This window comes from Pristis pectinata, chromosome 2, assembly GCF_009764475.1.
Source record: "Pristis pectinata isolate sPriPec2 chromosome 2, sPriPec2.1.pri, whole genome shotgun sequence".
Classification (NCBI taxonomy): domain Eukaryota; kingdom Metazoa; phylum Chordata; class Chondrichthyes; order Rhinopristiformes; family Pristidae; genus Pristis; species Pristis pectinata.
Window position 1 is genome coordinate 7298045 of NC_067406.1, and position 19709 is coordinate 7317753.

A 19709-nucleotide genomic window follows, 5' to 3' on the forward strand; every position below is an offset into this window, starting at 1 on the left:
AAATCCAATTTCACACTGGACTCATCACTGATGCGGAACGATGGGTTGAGCGACTCCTCTCTATGATGTCAGGTTTTACCGTCTCCCAACATCTTTTTGTGCTCATTTTTGCTGATTTGAACACACTGGAGGAAGATTAACTTTGTAAAGCTCTGCAGTGCTGATTGCCTTTGATGCTTCATCTGAGAGACCAGATCACAATACTAGCTATTCCACTGTGGGACATTCCATTCAATCTTATTTTCCTGGTCTACACTGTAGTGCAAGACTCTTTCAACTGTATCACAATGGACAGGCGCACCCTCACAAATCCCTCTGCCTGCAATGACACCATGGAGAAAGGAGACAGCAAGAGTGTTATTCCAAACTATAAAGTCATACAGCACAGAAACCAGCACTTTGGCAACACGATGCCACCACCAACCACCCCCCCCCCCCCGCCCCCACCAAACTACCGAGCATCCAACTGCACTAATCTCATCTTTATTCTCCCCACATCTACCAATCGCTTCCACATTAGGGGCAACTTGCAGCGGCCAATTAACCTACCAACCTGCAGGTCTTTGGGATGTGGAAGGAAACTGGAGGAGAGGTAAACATGTGGTCACAAGACGACACACAAATCCCACAGACACCCTGAAGGTCAGGATTAAACACAGGTCATTGGAGCTGAGGCAGCTGCTCTACTAGCTATAACGCCTCATCTGTATTTGTATATGTGTACACTTATGCATTAGTGTGTAGCTATATGCACATGCATGTGTATGGGGTTTTTGTAAGATCTTACTAAACCATACTCAGTGAAAGACGAGCAAGGCTTTTCTGTTGTATTCTTTCTTCCAACCCCTTAATAGATCAGAGGTCTTGGAAACTCCAGGGAACGCCGCTTCCTGTATGCACTACAATCTTGCAACCCATCTACAAAACAATTTTACAGCTACTTCAGCTCTTTTCTTGAACCCATGACTTCTTAGCAGCTTTAAGTGCAGGAAGGCAACGTGGGCACATGTCAATAACAGCAGGGCAGATTAAGAATGTGAGTAAAAAGCAAGCTTTATAGATAATGGCACATAGTACAGAAGCAAGGAGTTATAACAAACCTTTATAAAACTCTGTTTTTACCAAAATAGAAGTACTGTATCTAATTCTCCGCATAACACTTTCGGAAAGACTTCAAGGTTTTGGAAAAGATGCACAAAGAGATTTGCTATAATGATTTCAGGGATGAGGGACTTAAGTTATGTGGGTCGACTGGGGAAGCTGGGCTCATTCTCCTTGGCTGTTCAAGAATAACGGTCTCCTGGTTACATGGCACGGTGGTGCAGCAGTTAGTGCTGCCACCTCACAGTCCCAGGGGCCCATGTTCAATCCCAGCGTGGGTGCTGATTATGTGGAACTCACACATTCTTCCATGAACACATGGGCTTCTGCCAGGTGCTCCAGTTTCCTCTTGCAAAGATGAGCCAGTCGGTTATGTGACTACTATAAATTATCCTTTAGTGTAGGAAGTGTCTAAAAGTATCAGAGGGGAGCTGTGGAACACGCGAGGGAGAATAAGTTGCTGGGCTATAGGGAAATAAGATGAGGGGGAATGGGATTACTTTATTGGGAACCAGTACAAACACATGGGCAGAATGGCCACCTGTGTCACAGTAAGAAAGATTAGGCACATTAGTCTTTTAAGTTTAGGATTTAATCAGATTATCTGAAATTGCTAAAGGTTACTAAAGTAAGGACTGTAGATAGAACTTGTTTCCATTGGAAGAGCCAAGAATCAGAAAACACTGATTAACAGAAGAACCAAAAGTGAGTTGAGAATTTTTTAAGAAATAGACTGGCAGTGGAGATTGGGAAGAGGAGGGAGATTCTGTCACTGTATTCAAAAGGGAACTGGACGAAGTAAAGATAACTACAGGGATATGGGACGTGGGCAGGACATTGGGCCTAGCTGGTTGCTCTTGTATAGACTATAGGAATGGACTCGATGGACCAACCAGCAACTATCTGCACTAATCTGTGATTCTGTGAATACGAACTGCAGTTTCCCTTTCAAGTGGCATGGTATCCTGACCTCAAACTATATCACCACTTCTTCATCGGTGCTTGTTCTAAACCTTGGAACGATGTGTCTATCTTTCACCAAAAGGACGGTGATGGCTCAAGCAGCAGGTCACATTCTCAAGGGCAGTTAGAGGGAGCAATAAATGCTGGTTGTGCCCCATAAGCAAGTACAGGTTGAAGTTCTCTAGTCTGCCACCCTTGGGACTTGACCGGTGCCACTACACAGAAATTGTCCCCAGAACCTCCTATGTAAATGTATGCCTGACCTGTAGGCTTGTCAGTTCACTCTGCACATGGCTTAAGTGGCTTCCTAGTGAACCGGCAGCTGCAAGTATCAATAAACAAGACAGCCTTGTCAGTTTCCAAAGCAAATCCCTCAAGTGGCCTCTCACTGCAAATCAGCATCCTGCGAAACATTGTCCTTGGTAAACTAGTTCAATTCTCTGCGCACATTGTATTTATTTTTGTCCACAAATTCCTGAAGAACAATTTTTTATTTTGCATCTGTTGCTAAATACGGAAAAATTTTGTGAATACAGCCGTCCTGTAAACTACTGGTGCCAGATTCAAAAATGCTGGACCACAGAATTTCAACCTGTCTTAGAAAAGTACAGCAGCCCTCTCCCAATGGGACTACGTTCTACTTCCAATGAATGTAGGCATGCCCTGATGGGAATATTATATGTGGTTAATCAGAGTATCAGAAGTCCTGATGTGAAATTGCATTTACTCAGACTTGTATGTGTAAAGATAAGGCAGAAGCCAGTTAGTCAAGATAGGTTGGTTAAGAATCTATGACAGGTTGCAGCATGAAGCTTAGCTAGTGAGTAATCTGCTCCTTACACAACCCTGAAATGTGGTGTCTCAAGCTGGAAATGTTACAGATGCACCAACAAGTCACACTTCAAATACACCTAGACTCAGGGACCTGCATCACAGCCATGCTCAATTCCACCTCGACCAACAAACATTGTCTTAACTTTCCAATCATATAGCTAGTGGTATAGGAAGTCTGGACACGTCCCTTTAACACAACCTCAAAGCAATGCTGCCAAGTGAACCGTACCTGATCCAGATCAGCAGGCAAACAGACTGATGTGTTCCAGAGTGCTACAGTGGCCCATGCAACCCATCCTCTGGAGACACATCACCATCCAACAAGTACACAGTTATGCAACTCTTTCTGTCCTTTTGCCCAAACTAAGGGGTGGGGGCTGAAGGAAGCAGGGGAGAGAGAGGAAGGAGTGAGGGATGATCTGGAAGAAAACAGTGAGAGCATGCAGGCGAAGGAAAAGGGTCTTGAATGAATGGGAAACCTCTCCATTAACAGAGACGTATAAACTTACCACAGCTATGAAGGGCCTCTTCACAGTTAACACCACAGGTTGAATAGTACTATCTACAGAAAAAGCCCAGGAGCTGGAACAGTAATAAGAACAAAGCACATCAAAGTCATTCAGTCCCATTCAATACACACTGTAGACCATTACAATTGTTACGAGCCAGGTTACTATTTGGTGAATGTCCCTTTAAGGCACCTGGACAGTAGAGTAGTGTGTGTGTGCGTGTGTGTGTGTGTGTGGTGGTATCATGAGATCATACTCTTGTAAAATCAAACTCGTTTAACAGCTTTCTGTTCTTGTTTTTGACTCGGCTCAGAAATACCAATGGGTTATGATCTGTATACACAGTAAGTGGCTTCTGAGCTATGCAAACATGCACACCAAAATGCTGCAAAGCTAAACATGCGACAGTAATTCTCTCTCTACAGTGGAATAATTCTTTTGATGCTCATTAAATTTCTTTGAAAAGTAAGCTACAGGATGGTCAATATCATCACAGTCACCCTTCTGCAACAACACAGCTCCAGCAGCTTCATCACTGGCACCTACTGCTAATGAAAATGGCTATTGCCCATCCCAATAATCAGCTTGTGGTCTCAACCCTGGCTCAGCATGCAATACCTCAGCTATCGTATACAGCTGTAGTCTCTTTACCCAAGAAAAAAACTACCACAGATGGAGTGGAACAAATATTTACTAGACTGCTTCCGAGGCTGAGCTTGGCATACAAAGACAGATTGAGGAGACTGCACTTGTATTCTCTAGAGTTTACAAGAATGAGAATCTCATTGAAACAGAAAATTCTTAACAGGTCTTCTCAGGATGAAGGTGGGGAGGAGGAGGATGTCCCCCCAGCTGAAGAGTCTGGAACCAGGGGTCAGTCTCAGTAAAGCCATTTATCAACAGAACAAGGAAAATTTTCTTAACTCAGAGCAGTGAATTTTTCAGCCTATCCCATTATATTCTCCCCACACTCCCAACTCCCCCTAGATTCTACCACTCATCTATCTACACATTAGGGACAATTTGCAGCAACCAATTAACCTATCAACCATGTTTTGGGGTATGGAAAGAAACAGATGCACCCAGGGAAAATCCACAGGGATAACGTACAAACTGCACATCATCTACATATGCATCGAATGAGAGTTGAAAAATAATTAATTTTGTATTTATTTACCTTTCCCCCCTACCTCCCCCCACATACATTCTGTAGGAGTAACTTTTATTCAGCATCTCAAAATTTTGGGTGGCGATTTGTGAATTCTGTAAGGGTGAATTCCTGTTACCCTGAACAGCTGTAACACTAAGGTCACCTGTGCCTGCCTCCTAAGCTTTGGTCACCCCGCAGCCATGTTTGTCATGGCAATTAAATCATACCCACCACTACTTGTGCCGTGAATTTGCCGACCTTATTGTGGCTGTAGGGCTCTTTTAGACACAGTGGTTTAATCTCGTCCCTTTAACCTTTGCCTGCGTTGATCCAATTTGCCATATGCCTTTGTCTCCTCTGCCCATTTCTTCTGCTCACTACATTCCTAACTTCCACCTCCAGTTTCATTTGCCTCTCTCCTGACTTCTGTCAGGTTTCTATTCCCCTACCAAAGGGGGACAGAAACCCTTTCCAAAAACACTAGTCAACCTCCCCTGTGAAGACATTAGATTCAGAGGCACTCAGCGACTCGTAAGCACAGAGAGTCCACATGGACCATCAAGCATCCATTTTTACACTAATCCTATCGGAACCCATTTTAGAAGCCCAGATCTGTCGGGGGAACGAACAAGTTCTGGACTAATGCTGCTCTTTTTTTTAAAAGAAAGGATCTTGAATGTGTGAATTGGTTGCCAGGCTTCCTATATTAATATAGTGGCCACAACTCAAAACCAACCAAGACAATGAGGTGTATAAAATTGCACATCCTTTCTACTTTCTTGACTGAATCCCAACACCATATCCCCAGGGAATACAGATCATACCTGAATTTCAGGAGCCCAACCTTTCCATTGGTCATTTCATCCTCTGGGAACAACAGCAATGTCCGCTCCCCCTCCAGGGAGTTGTACTCTCGGAGCGACTCCACAAGACGCGTTCGGCTGTCTACCCAGCCCAGCTCCAGGTAGCCGCGAGCCCAGCTCACAAACCCAGACCGACCCTCCAGCAAGGGCTAAACACACATGCAAAAGAGATGCTCATTAAACATGAAGATTAAGCAAATGTTTTCATGATCACTGTGCAACAGAAACAGAGCAGAGTTAGGGTTGCTAAATGGGTTAGCAATTGAAGAGGGGAATGAATGCCTCAATCCAAAGAGCCCTCTTTTCCAAGCAAGTATCCCAATCTACATTACAAACTATGGTTCCATTTTCCTATTCCCTTGAATTCACGAGGGTACAATTCCAATCAAGGGAAGATCTGATTTCAGTGCACAATGGATACACCAACTAACCCCATCACACCCAATGAAGAGATCAGTGGGCTCACCATGATGAGACATCCCAACTTCCTGGGCTACAAAAACAAGCGACTTCCTGACTTCCTGTCTCAGCTAGGCTGAGGCAAGTATCAGGCACTGCACTGAATTCAGCCATTTGGGATTGTGGGGGGAGGGGGCTGGGGAAGCCAGAATGCTCTAACACCTCAAGTTGTTTCAAAAGGGACAGAAAATCAATAGACAATAGGTCCTTTATAGAAGGAAGACTAAAGGGCAATTAAACCAAGGTTAAGCAAGCGACCTTTCAATCCATCCAACCTGTTCCGGGCAATTGAAACCCTATCTGAAACCATGCAGTTCCCCGGAAGAGTTGAAACTCCAGTTAGAATCCACGCCATTCTGGAAAGGGGACGAAGGAAGGAATATCTGGGAAATTGAAACAACTGAAAGGGGAAAGATTGGGAGAAAGTAAACAGGTTTCCTGACCCCTTCCACCGGATACAGATCTCAGGCTATTTTGAATCTATGTAATATTGCTGTTAACAGATCTAACATTCCGATCAGATGAATTTTTATTTCTTTAGACTTTGTTTCAAAAATTAATTAACAAGCCTAACCAATCAAGCAGAAGGCTTTTAATTCAAGTTAAAACTCAAAGGATGCTATGATGAAGAAGTCAATATTTTAGAACATAGAACAGTACAGCACAATATGGGCCCACGACATTGGTGCCGACTAATTTTAACCCACTCCATGATCAATCTAACCCTTTCCTCCTACACAGCCCATAACCCTCCATTTTTCTTACATCCTTGTGCCCATCTTAGAGTCTTAAATGTCCGTATTGTATCAGCCTCTACCACCACCCACAGCAGTGCGTTCCAGGTACCCACTGTCTGTAATAACAAAAACCTAGCTCTGGCATCTCCCCTAAACCACCAACCCCCGCGCCCCCCCCCCCCCAACTTAAACCGATGTCCACCGGTATTGGCCATTGCCGCCCTGGTGCTGGCTATCCACTCTATCTGTGTCACTCAATCTTATACACCTCTATCAAGTCGCCTCTCATCTGGTGTCACTCCAAAGAGAAAAGACCTAGCTCACTCAATCTTTCCTCATAAAATATGTTCTGTAATCCAGGCAGCGTCCTGATAAATCTCCTCTGCACCCTCGCTAAAGCTTCCACATCCTTCCTATAATGAGGCAACCAGAACTGAACATAATACTCCAAGTGTGGTCTAACCAGAGTTTTACAGAGCTGCAACATTACCTCGTGGCTCTTGAATTCAATGCCTAATGAAGGCCAGCACACCACACGCCTTCTTAACCACCCTATCAACTTGCACGGTAACTTTGATGGATATATGGACGTGGACCCCAAGATCACTCTGTTCCTCCACACTGCTAATAATCCTGCTATTAACCTCATACTGCTGCCAAGTTCAATCTTCCACTTTTCCAGATTGAATGCTATCTGTTATTTCTCTGCACAACTCTGCATCCTGACTATATCCTGTTGTAATCTATGACAACCTTCTACATGATCCACAACCCTTCCAACCTTTGTGTCATCTGCAAACTTACGAACCCACCCCTCCACTTCCTCATCCAAATCATTTATAAAAATCACAAAGAGCAGGGGTCCCAGAACAGATCCCTGCAGAACACCATGGGTCACCAACCTCCAGGCAGAATATTCTCCATCTACTACCACCCTCTGCCTTGTGGGCTAGCCAATTCCAAATCCACGCAGCCAAATCTCCATGGATCCCATGCCTCATGACTTTCTGGATGGGTCTACCATGGGGAACCTTGTCAAACACCTTTGAAGTCCAGATACACCACATCCACCGCTCTACCTTCAATCTGTTTTGTCAAATTTTGGAAATGACAGGATGGGAACACTTTCTCCCAGTGGTAATAGCACCATGAAATAGGTGGCAGCAAACAACGAAGAAAATAGAATAGAGGTTAAAAAATGAGGCTTTTCTGAGAGAGAAGGATCTACGGAAGATAGAGAACTGACCAGTAAATTTGTGGAATTTAATGCCTTTCCCCACTCCTGAGGATTCTCAAACAACCTGGAGATCACTGTAGCAAGACAATGGAGTAACAAAAGACAGACTTATTGGGTCACTATATTCAAACACCCGGCATTTGACAAAAAGCACTGGCAAATGTAAGCAAGCATTCAATCTTGCTCAATAATGCTCGGACTTACCGTGTGACACGGTGCGATGAAACTCAGCACGTTGTGATCAAACTGGGTGACGTGGTTGGCGATGTAGGTTTTGACATTTTTATCTCGCTGCCTGGGGTCTGTTTGAGAAACAAACATACCCAAAACCGAGCACATTGCTCGCACGATAATTCTGGAGCATGACAGAAATGGGAGGCAATAAACATCAACTGGAATTTAACACGTGAAATATTTTAGAATCTTTCTTCATATTAAGCACCTAACATTGAACAACAGGTTGATAAACTGTGCAGCATTTGTTCATGGAAGACTACACATCACTCCCTCAAGAACACACCCAGGAGCCAGGCTGAGAGCAAAAACTCAAAGTAAAAACCTCTGTTATGTAGTGTCCGTCAGCATCTCGGTGTCTCAACCTACTTTATAACCAATGAATTTCTTCTGAAGTGCAATGATGAGCAATTTATAAATGTACCTGCTAATCTGCAGACAGCAAACTGAACAGATATTTCTGTCGAGTCTTTAATCATCAGACAATTCACCAGAACACCACTTTCTCTTTGCAATAGTCCCATGGGATCTTTTACATCCAATTGAAAGATTGGGACTAGTTTACCACCTCATCCAAAAGAGGGCTTCTTCCAGTGGTGCCAAACGCCATTAGTACTACAGTGGGAGCAAGGCCCGAGTGCATTCTATCAACCCACCATTTTAGCTTTTCTAAAAATATTATGCTTATTAATTATTTCACATTTTCAGTGCCATAAGAGGGCTGCTTTCCATTGGATGAGAAGTTAAATGGAGGCTCCAACTTCTCACTGGGGTGGAAAACTGCTGTCACTATTTCAACAAATTTATCCTTATTACCCAAGCCAATATCTAGCCTTTAACTGACATCAATTTAAGTGGAAATTATTTGGCTTTTATTGCATTGCATGTGGGAACTGGTCCTGTGCAAATTAGTAGTTGTGCTTCCTACATTACATTGCACTTCATACAAGGAAACAGTAGCAGGTCTTCATACCCCTTGCTTCTGTTCACAATTCCTGTTCAAAATTGATTGGTTTTTAATGCAATGAATGACCAAGCCTCCAGAGCCCTTTGGGGTATAGAATTACACAGATTCAGCTTCACCAGGGGTGAAGATATTTTCTGCACTCCAGTCCTAAATGGATTACCCACTTGTGCTGAGACTGTAATCCCTCACTGTGGACTCTGCAGCCAGGGGAAACCTTCCCATATCTTGATCCCTCAGAGTATTTTCCACGTTTCAATGAGAGGTCACTTCTCAAACTTCTAACCTCTAAAGAGACCCAGCCTGCTCAACCTCTCCTCACGTAATCTGCCATCCCAGGAACCAAAAAACAATTCATTGGTTCAAAGCAGGAACATCCTGAAAGAGTTGCAAAGATGCTTTGAAGACGCAAATCTTACTTCCTCTCTTGGTAACTTCCTCCCTTAATCCAAAAGTTCAGTTAGTGGAGCCAGAAGAGCAGAAGCTGAGTGCAGAGTACTAACAAGGCTGAGCAGAGGAAAATAAAATCAAACAAGCTACACACCATCCTGACAGAAATACATCACTGTTCCTTCACCATTGCTCAGTCAAAATCCTGGAACTCTCTCCGTAACAGCAGTGTGGGTATACTCACACCTCAAGGACTGAACTTGTTCAGGAAGGCAGCTCACCGTCACCAAGGGCAATTAAACGCTGGCTCAGCCTGTGAAGCCCACTTGCCTTGAAAGAAAACTCACTGTATGGTCTACATGGAGTACTCAGCCACATAGGAGCACACCTCATTTGTCCTGTTTTATAGCACGGAATGAGAGTCAAGTCTACACCTACGATAGTGGTTACTACTAGAGTTTAATGCACAAACATCCCATTGATGCCATAGCCGTAATCAGAGATTCTCAGGGGTATCTGGAACCAAGGGGGAGAAATCTGCAGTTGGACCAATGAGAAAGAACTTTCTAGCTGTGGGTGTGGCTACCAAGAATGCATTTTAGCCACTTGTAAGAACTTTAATAGAAAATACCTCACACACATTTAGAAGGATGATTCCCCGGCTCTCTTATCTTATCGAAGTTTGTGGAATCTTGCCAAGTACAAACTGACCAACTTTGAAACAGTGGCTCCACTTCAGAAAAATGGTTCACAGACTGCCTACTCGCTTGGGGTAAGGGGCAATATGAAAAATACCATTTGCGTGGAAAAGATTTGACTACAGCTTTTTGATTTCGAAACAAACCCCCCAAAATAAACTGGCAATAGCAAAAAAAAAAACCGAAGTGATACCAGAACCCATCTGGCAGACTCAAAGCCGTCATCTTTATGCAAATTATGGTCAGAAACATTCAGGCTACACATTACAAATTCTGTTTTCTGTTCATGTTTCCAATATTTTCCCCCCGTATCCAGCAATACCTCTCGCGACCATAGAATGTACTTGCGATGGTTTCTCAGAGCAACACAATAAAGAACCAATTAGCAAGGAGGCTATTTTAGATCTGATATTATGTAACGATGCATGTTTAATGACTGACCTCACAGCAGTGGATCCCCAAGGAAAAAAACCATACAGTGGCAGAATTTCAAATTCAGTTTGAGGGCAAGAGGGTCATATTACAATTAAACTTCAATAATCCATTTTCCAACCATTCAGAAATCATAATGGCGCGTATAAGGCTCACCGGGTATTGTCTGCCACTGCCTTCTGACTCAGTGGGCCCCAGCTTTTGTACTCCCTTCAGACGGGATCCCATTTCCCAGGCTCTTTAATCTGACCAGGCTTCTGTTTCCTGCCCTCTTTTTAAACTGACCCATGTCCTGTTTCCCCATACTTCCTCCAAACTTACGAGGTTCACTGGGAAAATAGAGTGCAACATCTAAGAAAAATTTAAAAAAATTTAAAAAACAAGCTTAAGTATTAAAATGAATAACATCCACAGTACATAAAATCTGCTAATCCAGAACTAAAGTCCCAAGTGTCTGATTATTGGAGTTTTTCTCCCCCGCAAGAAACTGCAGAGAGTTGCGGACACAGCTCAGCACATCATGAAAACCAGCATCCACTCCATGGACTCTGTCTACACTTCTCACTGTCTCCGTAAAGACCCCAACCCACCATGGACATTCTCTCTTCTCACCCCTCCTATTGGGCAGAAGATATGAAAAGCCTGAAAGCACGTACCACCAGGCTCAAGGACAGCTTCTATCCCACTGTTGTAAGACTACTGAATGGTCCCCTTGTACAAAAAAGATGGACTCAACCTCACAATCTACCTCGCCATGGCCTTGCACTTTACTGTCTACCTGCACTTCCTCTGTAACTGTAACATTTTACTCTGCAATCTGTTATTGTTTTCCTTTCTACCACCTCAATGTACTGGTGATGTAATGATCTATACGGATGGCATGCAGAACAAAATTTTTTCGTTACCTCAGTACATGTGACAATAATAAACCAGTTTATTTCCTTATAACATGGTACTCTGAATGGTCTAACTCTATAGCAGGCTCTCAGAGCAATCCCGTCAGACTCATTCCCCTGAATATTTCCCCATAACCAATTCTCTCTCGCACACCCCTTTCCTGGGTCTGAAACTATTGTCATAAACTTAGAAGGCAATTACAAAAGTATAGGGCACATAGTTGTTTGAGTGGGAAATAGAATAATTGAAGGAACGCGTGAGGTTATCCATTCTGGAAAGAAGAATGAAAGAGCAAAGTTATTTAAGTGGATTGAGGCTAGAATATGTTGTAATACAAAGAGATCTAGGACTCCATGAAACACAAGGGGTTGGCACACAGGTATACAAAGTAATTAGGAAGGCTAATGGAACGCTGACCTTTATCACAAGGGTATAGAGTATAAAAGTAGAAAAGTAGATTAAGGGGTTGACGTATGAAGACAAGGCTGAGCAGGTCAGATGTATACTCATTGGAATATAGCAAAATGACAGGTGATATCGAAACAAGATTCTGAGTGCTTTTGACAGAGCATGGTGAATAACTGGAGAGTTGTGGAGGCTTGGTCATTGGGGTGTACATAAGAGAATGATAATTTTTTTGGAAGATCAGGGAAGTGATGGCTGTGGGGAACTGGCACAGAAAAGAAGGCCTGGGGCAGATCTGCCATGATCATATTGAATAAAAGTTGGGATGTTATTTAACAACTTTACAAAACACTGGTTGGACGGCTCTTAAGGGTACCGTGTACAGTTCTGGTAACCACACTGTAGGAAGGATGTGGTTACACAGGAGAGACTGCAGGGGAGATGCAGAGGATGTTGCCTGTATTGGAGGACTTGAGTTATGAGGAGAGATTGGATAGGCTGGGAGTGAAGGAGGCTGAAGTGTGACCTGAAAGCGGTTTATAAAAATTATAAGAGGCAAAGATAGGATAGAATCATTTTCCCATGGTAGGGGCATCAAAAACAAGAGGGCACAATTTTAAGGGATAACTGAGGAGTTTCCAAAGGGGATGTGAGGGGTAAGTTTTTTTAAAAATATGCACAAAGTGGTTGATATCTGGAACTCGCTGCCAGAGGTGGAGGAGGAGGAGTCAGGTACAATCGCGATGTTTAGAGAGGCAGTTAAATGGGCAAGGAAGAGAACAGACCTGATGGAATTAGTGTAGATTGGGCAAAATGGTCAACATGGACATGGTGAGCGGTAGGGCCGTACAACTCTATGGCAGGGCAGGCTTGAAAGGTCGAATAGCCTGCGCTTGCTACTTTTTTTCTCATCTTGACAGGGTGGAAGCTGAAAGGATATTCCCTGTTATGGAGATATCTAGAACCAGGGGACACAGTTTCAGAATAAAGGGTTGCCCATCAGGATGGAGATGAGAGGAATTATCGCAACTCTGGAACTCTCTGCCCCAGAGAACTGTGAAGACAGTCACTGAATATATTTAAGGTATATTAGACAGTTGGAGTCAGCCTTAGGGGGAATGAGAGAAAATGGGCATGGAGCCCAACACTGGATCAGACACGATCTTATTGAATATTAGAGCAGGCTCAAGTGGCCAACTGTTTTTGTGTGTTCTTGCAGGTGGAAGCAAAAAGAGTGGAAGAAAAGGTGGAATGCCAAGGAAAGGAAAAAATACAGAAAAAGCTGTGAATATATCACAGGCCCTGTGGCATGTTTAAAAAAAAGAGGGAGACGGACATATGGCCCTGACACATAACATTTCAATTTCTGCACCTTTGCAGTGATTCCCATTTTCATTGATAATCAGAGACTTTCTGCTACCTTAGCTGGAAGAGCACTACAAGGATGTTTAGTACTCAAGTCAGACTTCTACCTTTTACAGAAGTAGGAACATGCATTTCTGTGGTTTCTAATACAGTGACTCAAACAATTGCAAATTAAGGAATTGTAAGCTGATTTGCACACAGCAAAGATGCAAAACAAGCAACATTAATATGGTCAGAGCAGTAAATATCGGTGAGTGACCAAGAAGTTAGATAATTAAAAGGCAACTCAGAAGGACAGCTACAAGTACACCAGAAGATGGTACTGGAAATTATTGCACAAAGCTACAAAGACACCACTTCACACCAAGACGTCAAGTTATAGCTATATAGATCGCACGTGGAATGCTGCATGCAGTACTGGTCGCCATACTATTGGAAGGATGAGATTAAGCTAGATGGGACAGAAAAGATTCACAACGATGTTGCCGGGACTGGAGGCTTGAGTTATAAGGCGAGACTGGATAGGCTGGGTCTGTTTTCTCTGGAGCAACGGAGGCTGAGGGGAGACCTTCAGAGGTTTAGAAAATCATGAAGGGCATAGGTAAAGTGGATCGTCACAGTCTTTTCCCCAGGGTTGGGAAGTATAAAGCTCCCCAACCCTGTCACAAGTTTAAGGTGAGAGGGAAAAGATTTAAAGGGGACCTAAGATGCACTTCCACACTGAGGAAGGTGGGTATATGGAACACGTTGCCAGAGGAAATGGTAGAGGTGGGTACAATTACAACATTGAAAAGACATTTGGATGGTTTGACGGGTAGGAAAGGTTCAAAGGAATATGGGCCAAATTCAGGCAAATGGGACTAGCTGAGGAAGGCACTCTGGTCATCACAAATGAGTTGAGCTGAAGGGCCTGTTTCCATGCTGTACAACTCTATGACACTGCTTCAAACAGATGATGCTTAACTGATGGAGTCAAGAGTTCATGGAGCTGTTAGGACTTTGAAAGCTCATTCCTGGTCATTCCTTCAGCAAAATAGATGTTTGTTCTTTGTATGTGAGCAGCTCTGTATCTGAGGCCGAGGTGGTGGCATTTTGTTGAACCGTTGCAAGTCTCAACAATTATGCTATTATAGTTTACGTGAGAAGTGCAAGAGCTTCTTATTTGCGCCTCTGGCAGATGCCAGAGAATCACTTCAGCAGGAACTTTCGTGTAGCAGAAATGCCACTGACTCCACGTATTGTTAATCAAGAACGAAAAAAAATTACCTTCGCAAAAAGTTATCAGGGAGGGCACTGCTGACTAAAAACACATGAATCCCAATAAATATCCTGAGAAGCATTAAACAGATGCCAAATGGAGCGTATAATACCAGGAGGGTCAGGATTAAACCATCTGTAGGCAACCTGCAAATTGAAAAGAAACAGATGGGTATGAAGTTTTCTCAAACTTTGCAGAGAGACAAGGAATGCAGGAATTAGAAATAAGACAATGGCTTTCCACCTCAAGCAAATAGCGTAAACCACGTCTGCTGACAGCTCTACATAACATTTTCTGGAAGACTTTAAGCAACACAACGACCAGCCCCACATTTGCAATCAAACTTTGGGGAATTCAGGATGCATGGACAGCCTCCTTTTCCAAAAGATCTTGCAACCATCCCCAGCCACCTCAGAGAACACTTACCACCACCACCTCCCTCTGTCCACTCTCACCCACTCCCTCCCTCCATCCACCCCAACCACCACCAACTCCACTTCCTCCTAGCCCCAAACCCACCCACCACCCCTACCCCACCTTAACCTCCCTCCACCCCTACCCTCCCTCACCCCTCTCGCTCCATCCCTACCCTTCCACCCCCTATCCTACCCCCACAATTAAACCACCCTCCCACCTGGCCAGTTTCTCTCCCTCCACTCCTCCCACTCTCCTCCCTCCACCTACCCTCTCTCTTCAGTTCCACCCCTCCCTTTCCCACCCTCTCACATGCCCCACCACACCAACCAAACCCCCCACCCTCCCCCCACCCACGCACACCTTCCCCTCCATCCACCCCCATCCCTCCCCTCCACCCTACCCCCACAATTAAACCAACCTCCCATCTGGCCAGTTTCTCTCCCTCCACCCCTCCCACACTCCTCTCCTTCCTCCATGCCTCACTCTCCACCTAACTCTCTCTCCTCTGTTCCACCCCTCCCCTTCCCACCCACCCCAACGCTCACACCCCCCCACCAAACCCCCCACCCTCCCCACCTCCACCCCCTCCAACACACCACCACCCTCCACTCCCTCCTCCACCCCCTCCCCAACGCTCCACCCCCCTCCTTCCACCAACACTCCACCCCTCCTTCCACCAACACTCCTCCATCCCCCTTCCACCCCCTCCCCTTCCCAACGCTCCCCCTCCACCTCCTCCTTCCACCACCACTCCACCCCCTCCACCACCACTCCCCCCACCCCCTCCTTCCACCAACACTCTACTCCCCTCCCCACCCACCCCCTCCACCCCCACCAACACTCCACCACCACCACTCCCCCCACCCCCTCCTTCCACCAACAATCCACTCCCCTCCCCACCCACCCCTCCACCCCCACCAACACTCCACCACCACTCCCCCCACCCCCTCCTTCCACCAACACTACTCCCCTCTCCACCCCCACCAACACTCCACCCCCTCCACCACTCCCCCCACCCCTCCTTCCACCAACACTCTACTCCCCTCCCCACCCACCCCTCCACCCCCACCAACACTCCACCCCCTCCACCCCCACCACTCCCCCCACCCCCTCCTTCCACCAACACTCTACTCCCCTCCCCACCCACCCCCTCCACCCCCACCAACACTCCACCCCCTCCACCACCACTCCCCCCACCCCCTCCTTCCACCAACACTCTACTCCCCTCCCCACCCACCCCCTCCACCCCCACCAACACTCCACCACCACCACTCCCCCCACCCCCTCCTTCCACCAACAATCCACTCCCCTCCCCACCCACCCCTCCACCCCCACTCCCCCCACCCCTCCACCCCCACTCCCCCCACCCCCTCCTTCCACCAACACTCCACCCCCTCCACCACCACCACCACTCCCCCCACCCCCTCCTTCCACCAACACTCTACTCCCCTCCCCTCCCCACCCACCCCCTCCACCCCCACCAACACTCCACCCCCTCCTTCCACCACTCCCCTCCCCACCCACCCACCCCCCTCCAGCCCCACAGCCCCCCCCTCACCCCCCACCCCCGCGGCCGGCCCCCGCCCACCTCCTGAAGTCGAAGAGCTGCTCCACCCGCGGCGTCTCCATGTCCCGGCACCGCTCTCCGCCCCGCAGGGACACCGCTCCCTCACTCCGCCACCGCGGGCGGCGATAGCCCCGTCCCTCGCCCCTCCGCTACCGCCGGCCGACCACCCGGGCCCACACCGCCGCCATGTTATCCCCAGCCGAGTCTCCGCGGCACCGCGGGAGCAACGCGCATGCGCCGGGCTCCCCGCCCGCGGCGCCTGCCGGAACCTGTAGTTCACCGGACCCGTTCTCCATCGGCTGAAGCGAGCATTCTGACTACAAATCCCTGCATGCTATGCGGCCGGGGACCGCTGCGCATGCGTAGTTACTCCCCCACAGCCCCGACCTGTCTTCCCCGCCCTTGTGAGGGGAACTGGATGCAGTCAGTGCGCATGCGTGGTCTCAACTTTTTAGTTTAACTTTTGCTCCAATTCATTAAATCTCATTCAGGATGAATAATTAGGATTGAAATCGTGTGAATTGATAAAAATATTCTAACTGGTTGATTGTCTTGTCGAGATGTAACACCCACTGTGCAATAAAATCAGAAAATGCTGGAAATAATCAGCATCTGTGGAAAGAGAAATGGGATATCTTTATTAGTCACATGTACATCGAAACACACAGTGAAATGCACCTTTTGCGTAGAGTGTTCTGGGGGCAGCCCACAAGTGTCGCCGCGCTTCCGGCGCCAACATAGCATGCCCACAACTTCCTAACCCGTACGCCTTTGGAATGTGGGAGGAAACCGGAGCACCCGGAGGAAACCCACGCAGACACGGGGAGTACAAACTCCTTACAGACAGCGGCGGGAATTGAACCCGGGTCGCTGGCGCTGTAATAGGGTTACGCCAACCGCTACACCGACTCTCAAGATCGCTGATGTGTGCTTAATAGTGGGGAGGAAAAGTAGCATTTCAGGCAGTCCAAAAGAATGTTGTTTAAGAAGGGCAAAATGGACAAACCAAGGAATTGTAGGCCAGTGAGTCTTACACCAATGATAGGGAAATTATTGGAGAAGATTTAGTGCGTGGAATGGGCTGCCGGTAAATTGTGGTGGAGGCTGATACGTTAGAGTCTTTCAAGAGACTGTTAGATCGGTATATGAAGCTGAGTAAAATAGAGGGCTATGGGTAAGCCTAGTAATTTCTAGGGTAGGGACATGTTCAGCACAGCTTTGTGGGCCGAAGGGCCTGAATTGTGCTGTAATTGTTCTATGTTCTATGTTCTAAGATTCTCAGGGATAGCATCTACTCACATCTGCACAGAAATGGTCAGCATGGATTGGTCATGTCTTATGAATTTGATTCAGTTTCTTGAGGAGGTGAGAAAGATGATTGATGAGGGTAGGGGCTTTTAAGACTGCCCCCAGAACACTCTACGCAAAAGGTGCATTTCACTGTGTGTTTTGATGTACATGTGACTAATAAAGATATCTGATCTTATCTCTTCCACAGCTGCTCCTATTTCTTATACAGCCAGAATAAGCAAAGAACTTGCGTTATTTTACCATCATATTCCATCCCTCCAGAGACTTTATACGTCATATAAAATCTTCATGTGTGAATCGCAGAGTGATGGTTATTTCTCGTAGTAGAGTGGAGACATCAGAATCTGTAGATGCTGGAATCTGGAGCAAAAAATTAAACTGCTGGAAGAACTCAATGGGTCAGGCTGCATCTGTGGAGGGAAAGGGATGGTCGACGTTCAGGGTTGAGACCCGGCACAGGGAATTTAAAGGTTATTATCAGGAAGGGTTATTTCTCATAACCTTACCATGTTTGTTATCATCTTTGTATTTGTTTTATTCCTACCTACCCTCATTTCATTTCCTTCTGATTGCATCTTCTAAGTTTTATCTTCAGAACAATCTGCAAAACGGTCGTCTGGTCTATACTTTGTCTCATGTTCTGGCCAAACTTGAGGTAGTGGCTTATTGGCATCTGTACTGAGATACAGTGAAAAACTTTGCTTGCGTGTCATCCAGGCAGATCATGCCGTGCATAAGTACATTGCGGTAGAAAAAGAAAACAGAATGCAGAATATTGTGTTACATTTACAGAGAAAGTGCATTGCAGGTGGACAAATAAAATGCAAGGACCACGACAAGGGAGATTGGGAGATCAAGTATTCATCTTTAGCGTAAGAGAGGTCCTTTCAGGAGTCTGATAACAGTGGGAAAGAAGTTGTTCTTGAGTCTGGTGGTACGTGCTCCCAACCTTTTGCATATTTTGGCTGTGTGGATCCAGAACTGGCTTGCCCATAGAAGATGGAGGGTGGTGGTTGAAGGGACTCATTTGTGCTGGAGGCCTGTAAGTAGTTACGTTCCACAGGGATCTGTGCTGGGACCTCTGCTGTTTGTGATGTACGTAAATGACCTGGATGAGGATGTTGATGGGTGGGTTACTAAGTTGCAGACAATACCAAGATTGGTGGAGTTGTGAATAGTGTGGAAGACTGGTGACGAATATAGCGTGATATAGATCAGCTGCAGATGTGGGCAGAGAAATGGCAGATGGAGTTTAACCCGGATAAATTGGAGGTGTTGCACATTGGTGGGACTAATGTCAAGAGGCAGTACACTCTAAAGGGCAAGACCCTTAACAGTGTTGAAGAGCAGAGAGAACTAGGGGTGCAAGTCCATGACTCATTGAAAGTGGCTACACAGGTAGACAGGGTGGTTAAGAAGGCTTATGGAACGCTTGCTTTCATTAATCGAGGTATTGAGTACAGGAGTCAAGAAGTTATGATGCAGCTCTATAGAACTCTGGTCAGGCCGCATTTAGAGTATTGCGTGCAATTCTGGTCACTATAGGAAGTTCACAAGGCTTCAGAGAAGGTACAGAGGAGGTTTACTAGGATGCTGCCTGGATTAAAGGGCATGTGCTGTCAGGAGAGGCTGGGCAAACTTGGGCTCTTTCCTCTGGAGCGGCAGAGGCTGAGGGGAGATCTGTTGGAAGTGTATAAAATTATGAGAGGCATAGATAGGGTGAACAAGCAATATCTTTTTCCCATTACTGAGCGATCCAATAGCAGAGGGCATGCATTTAAGGTGAGAGGGGGTAGGTTCAGAACAGACGTGAGGGGTACATTTTTTACTGAGAGAGTGGTGGATGCCTGGAATGCGTTGCCTGATAGGGTGGTGGAGGCAAATTCATTGGGGGCTTTTAAGAGGGGCTTGGATGGGC

General features: G+C 46.0%; 1 protein-coding gene across 1 annotated transcript in view; it reads right to left on the bottom strand.

Annotated features, from left to right (window-relative positions):
- Positions 1-16695, bottom strand: part of aup1 (AUP1 lipid droplet regulating VLDL assembly factor) — a 42763-nt gene extending 26068 nt beyond the window's left edge. Inside the window, exons 1-5 of the mRNA XM_052010051.1 lie at positions 16502-16695; positions 14505-14642; positions 8058-8208; positions 5382-5569; positions 3408-3480 (exon numbers count right to left, since the gene is read on the bottom strand). Of these exons, the coding sequence (XP_051866011.1) occupies positions 3408-3480; positions 5382-5569; positions 8058-8208; positions 14505-14642; positions 16502-16542 (591 nt within the window). The 5' untranslated portion in view covers positions 16543-16695. The remainder of the gene's footprint in view (positions 1-3407; positions 3481-5381; positions 5570-8057; positions 8209-14504; positions 14643-16501) is intronic.
- Between the last annotated feature and the right edge of the window lie 3014 nt (positions 16696-19709).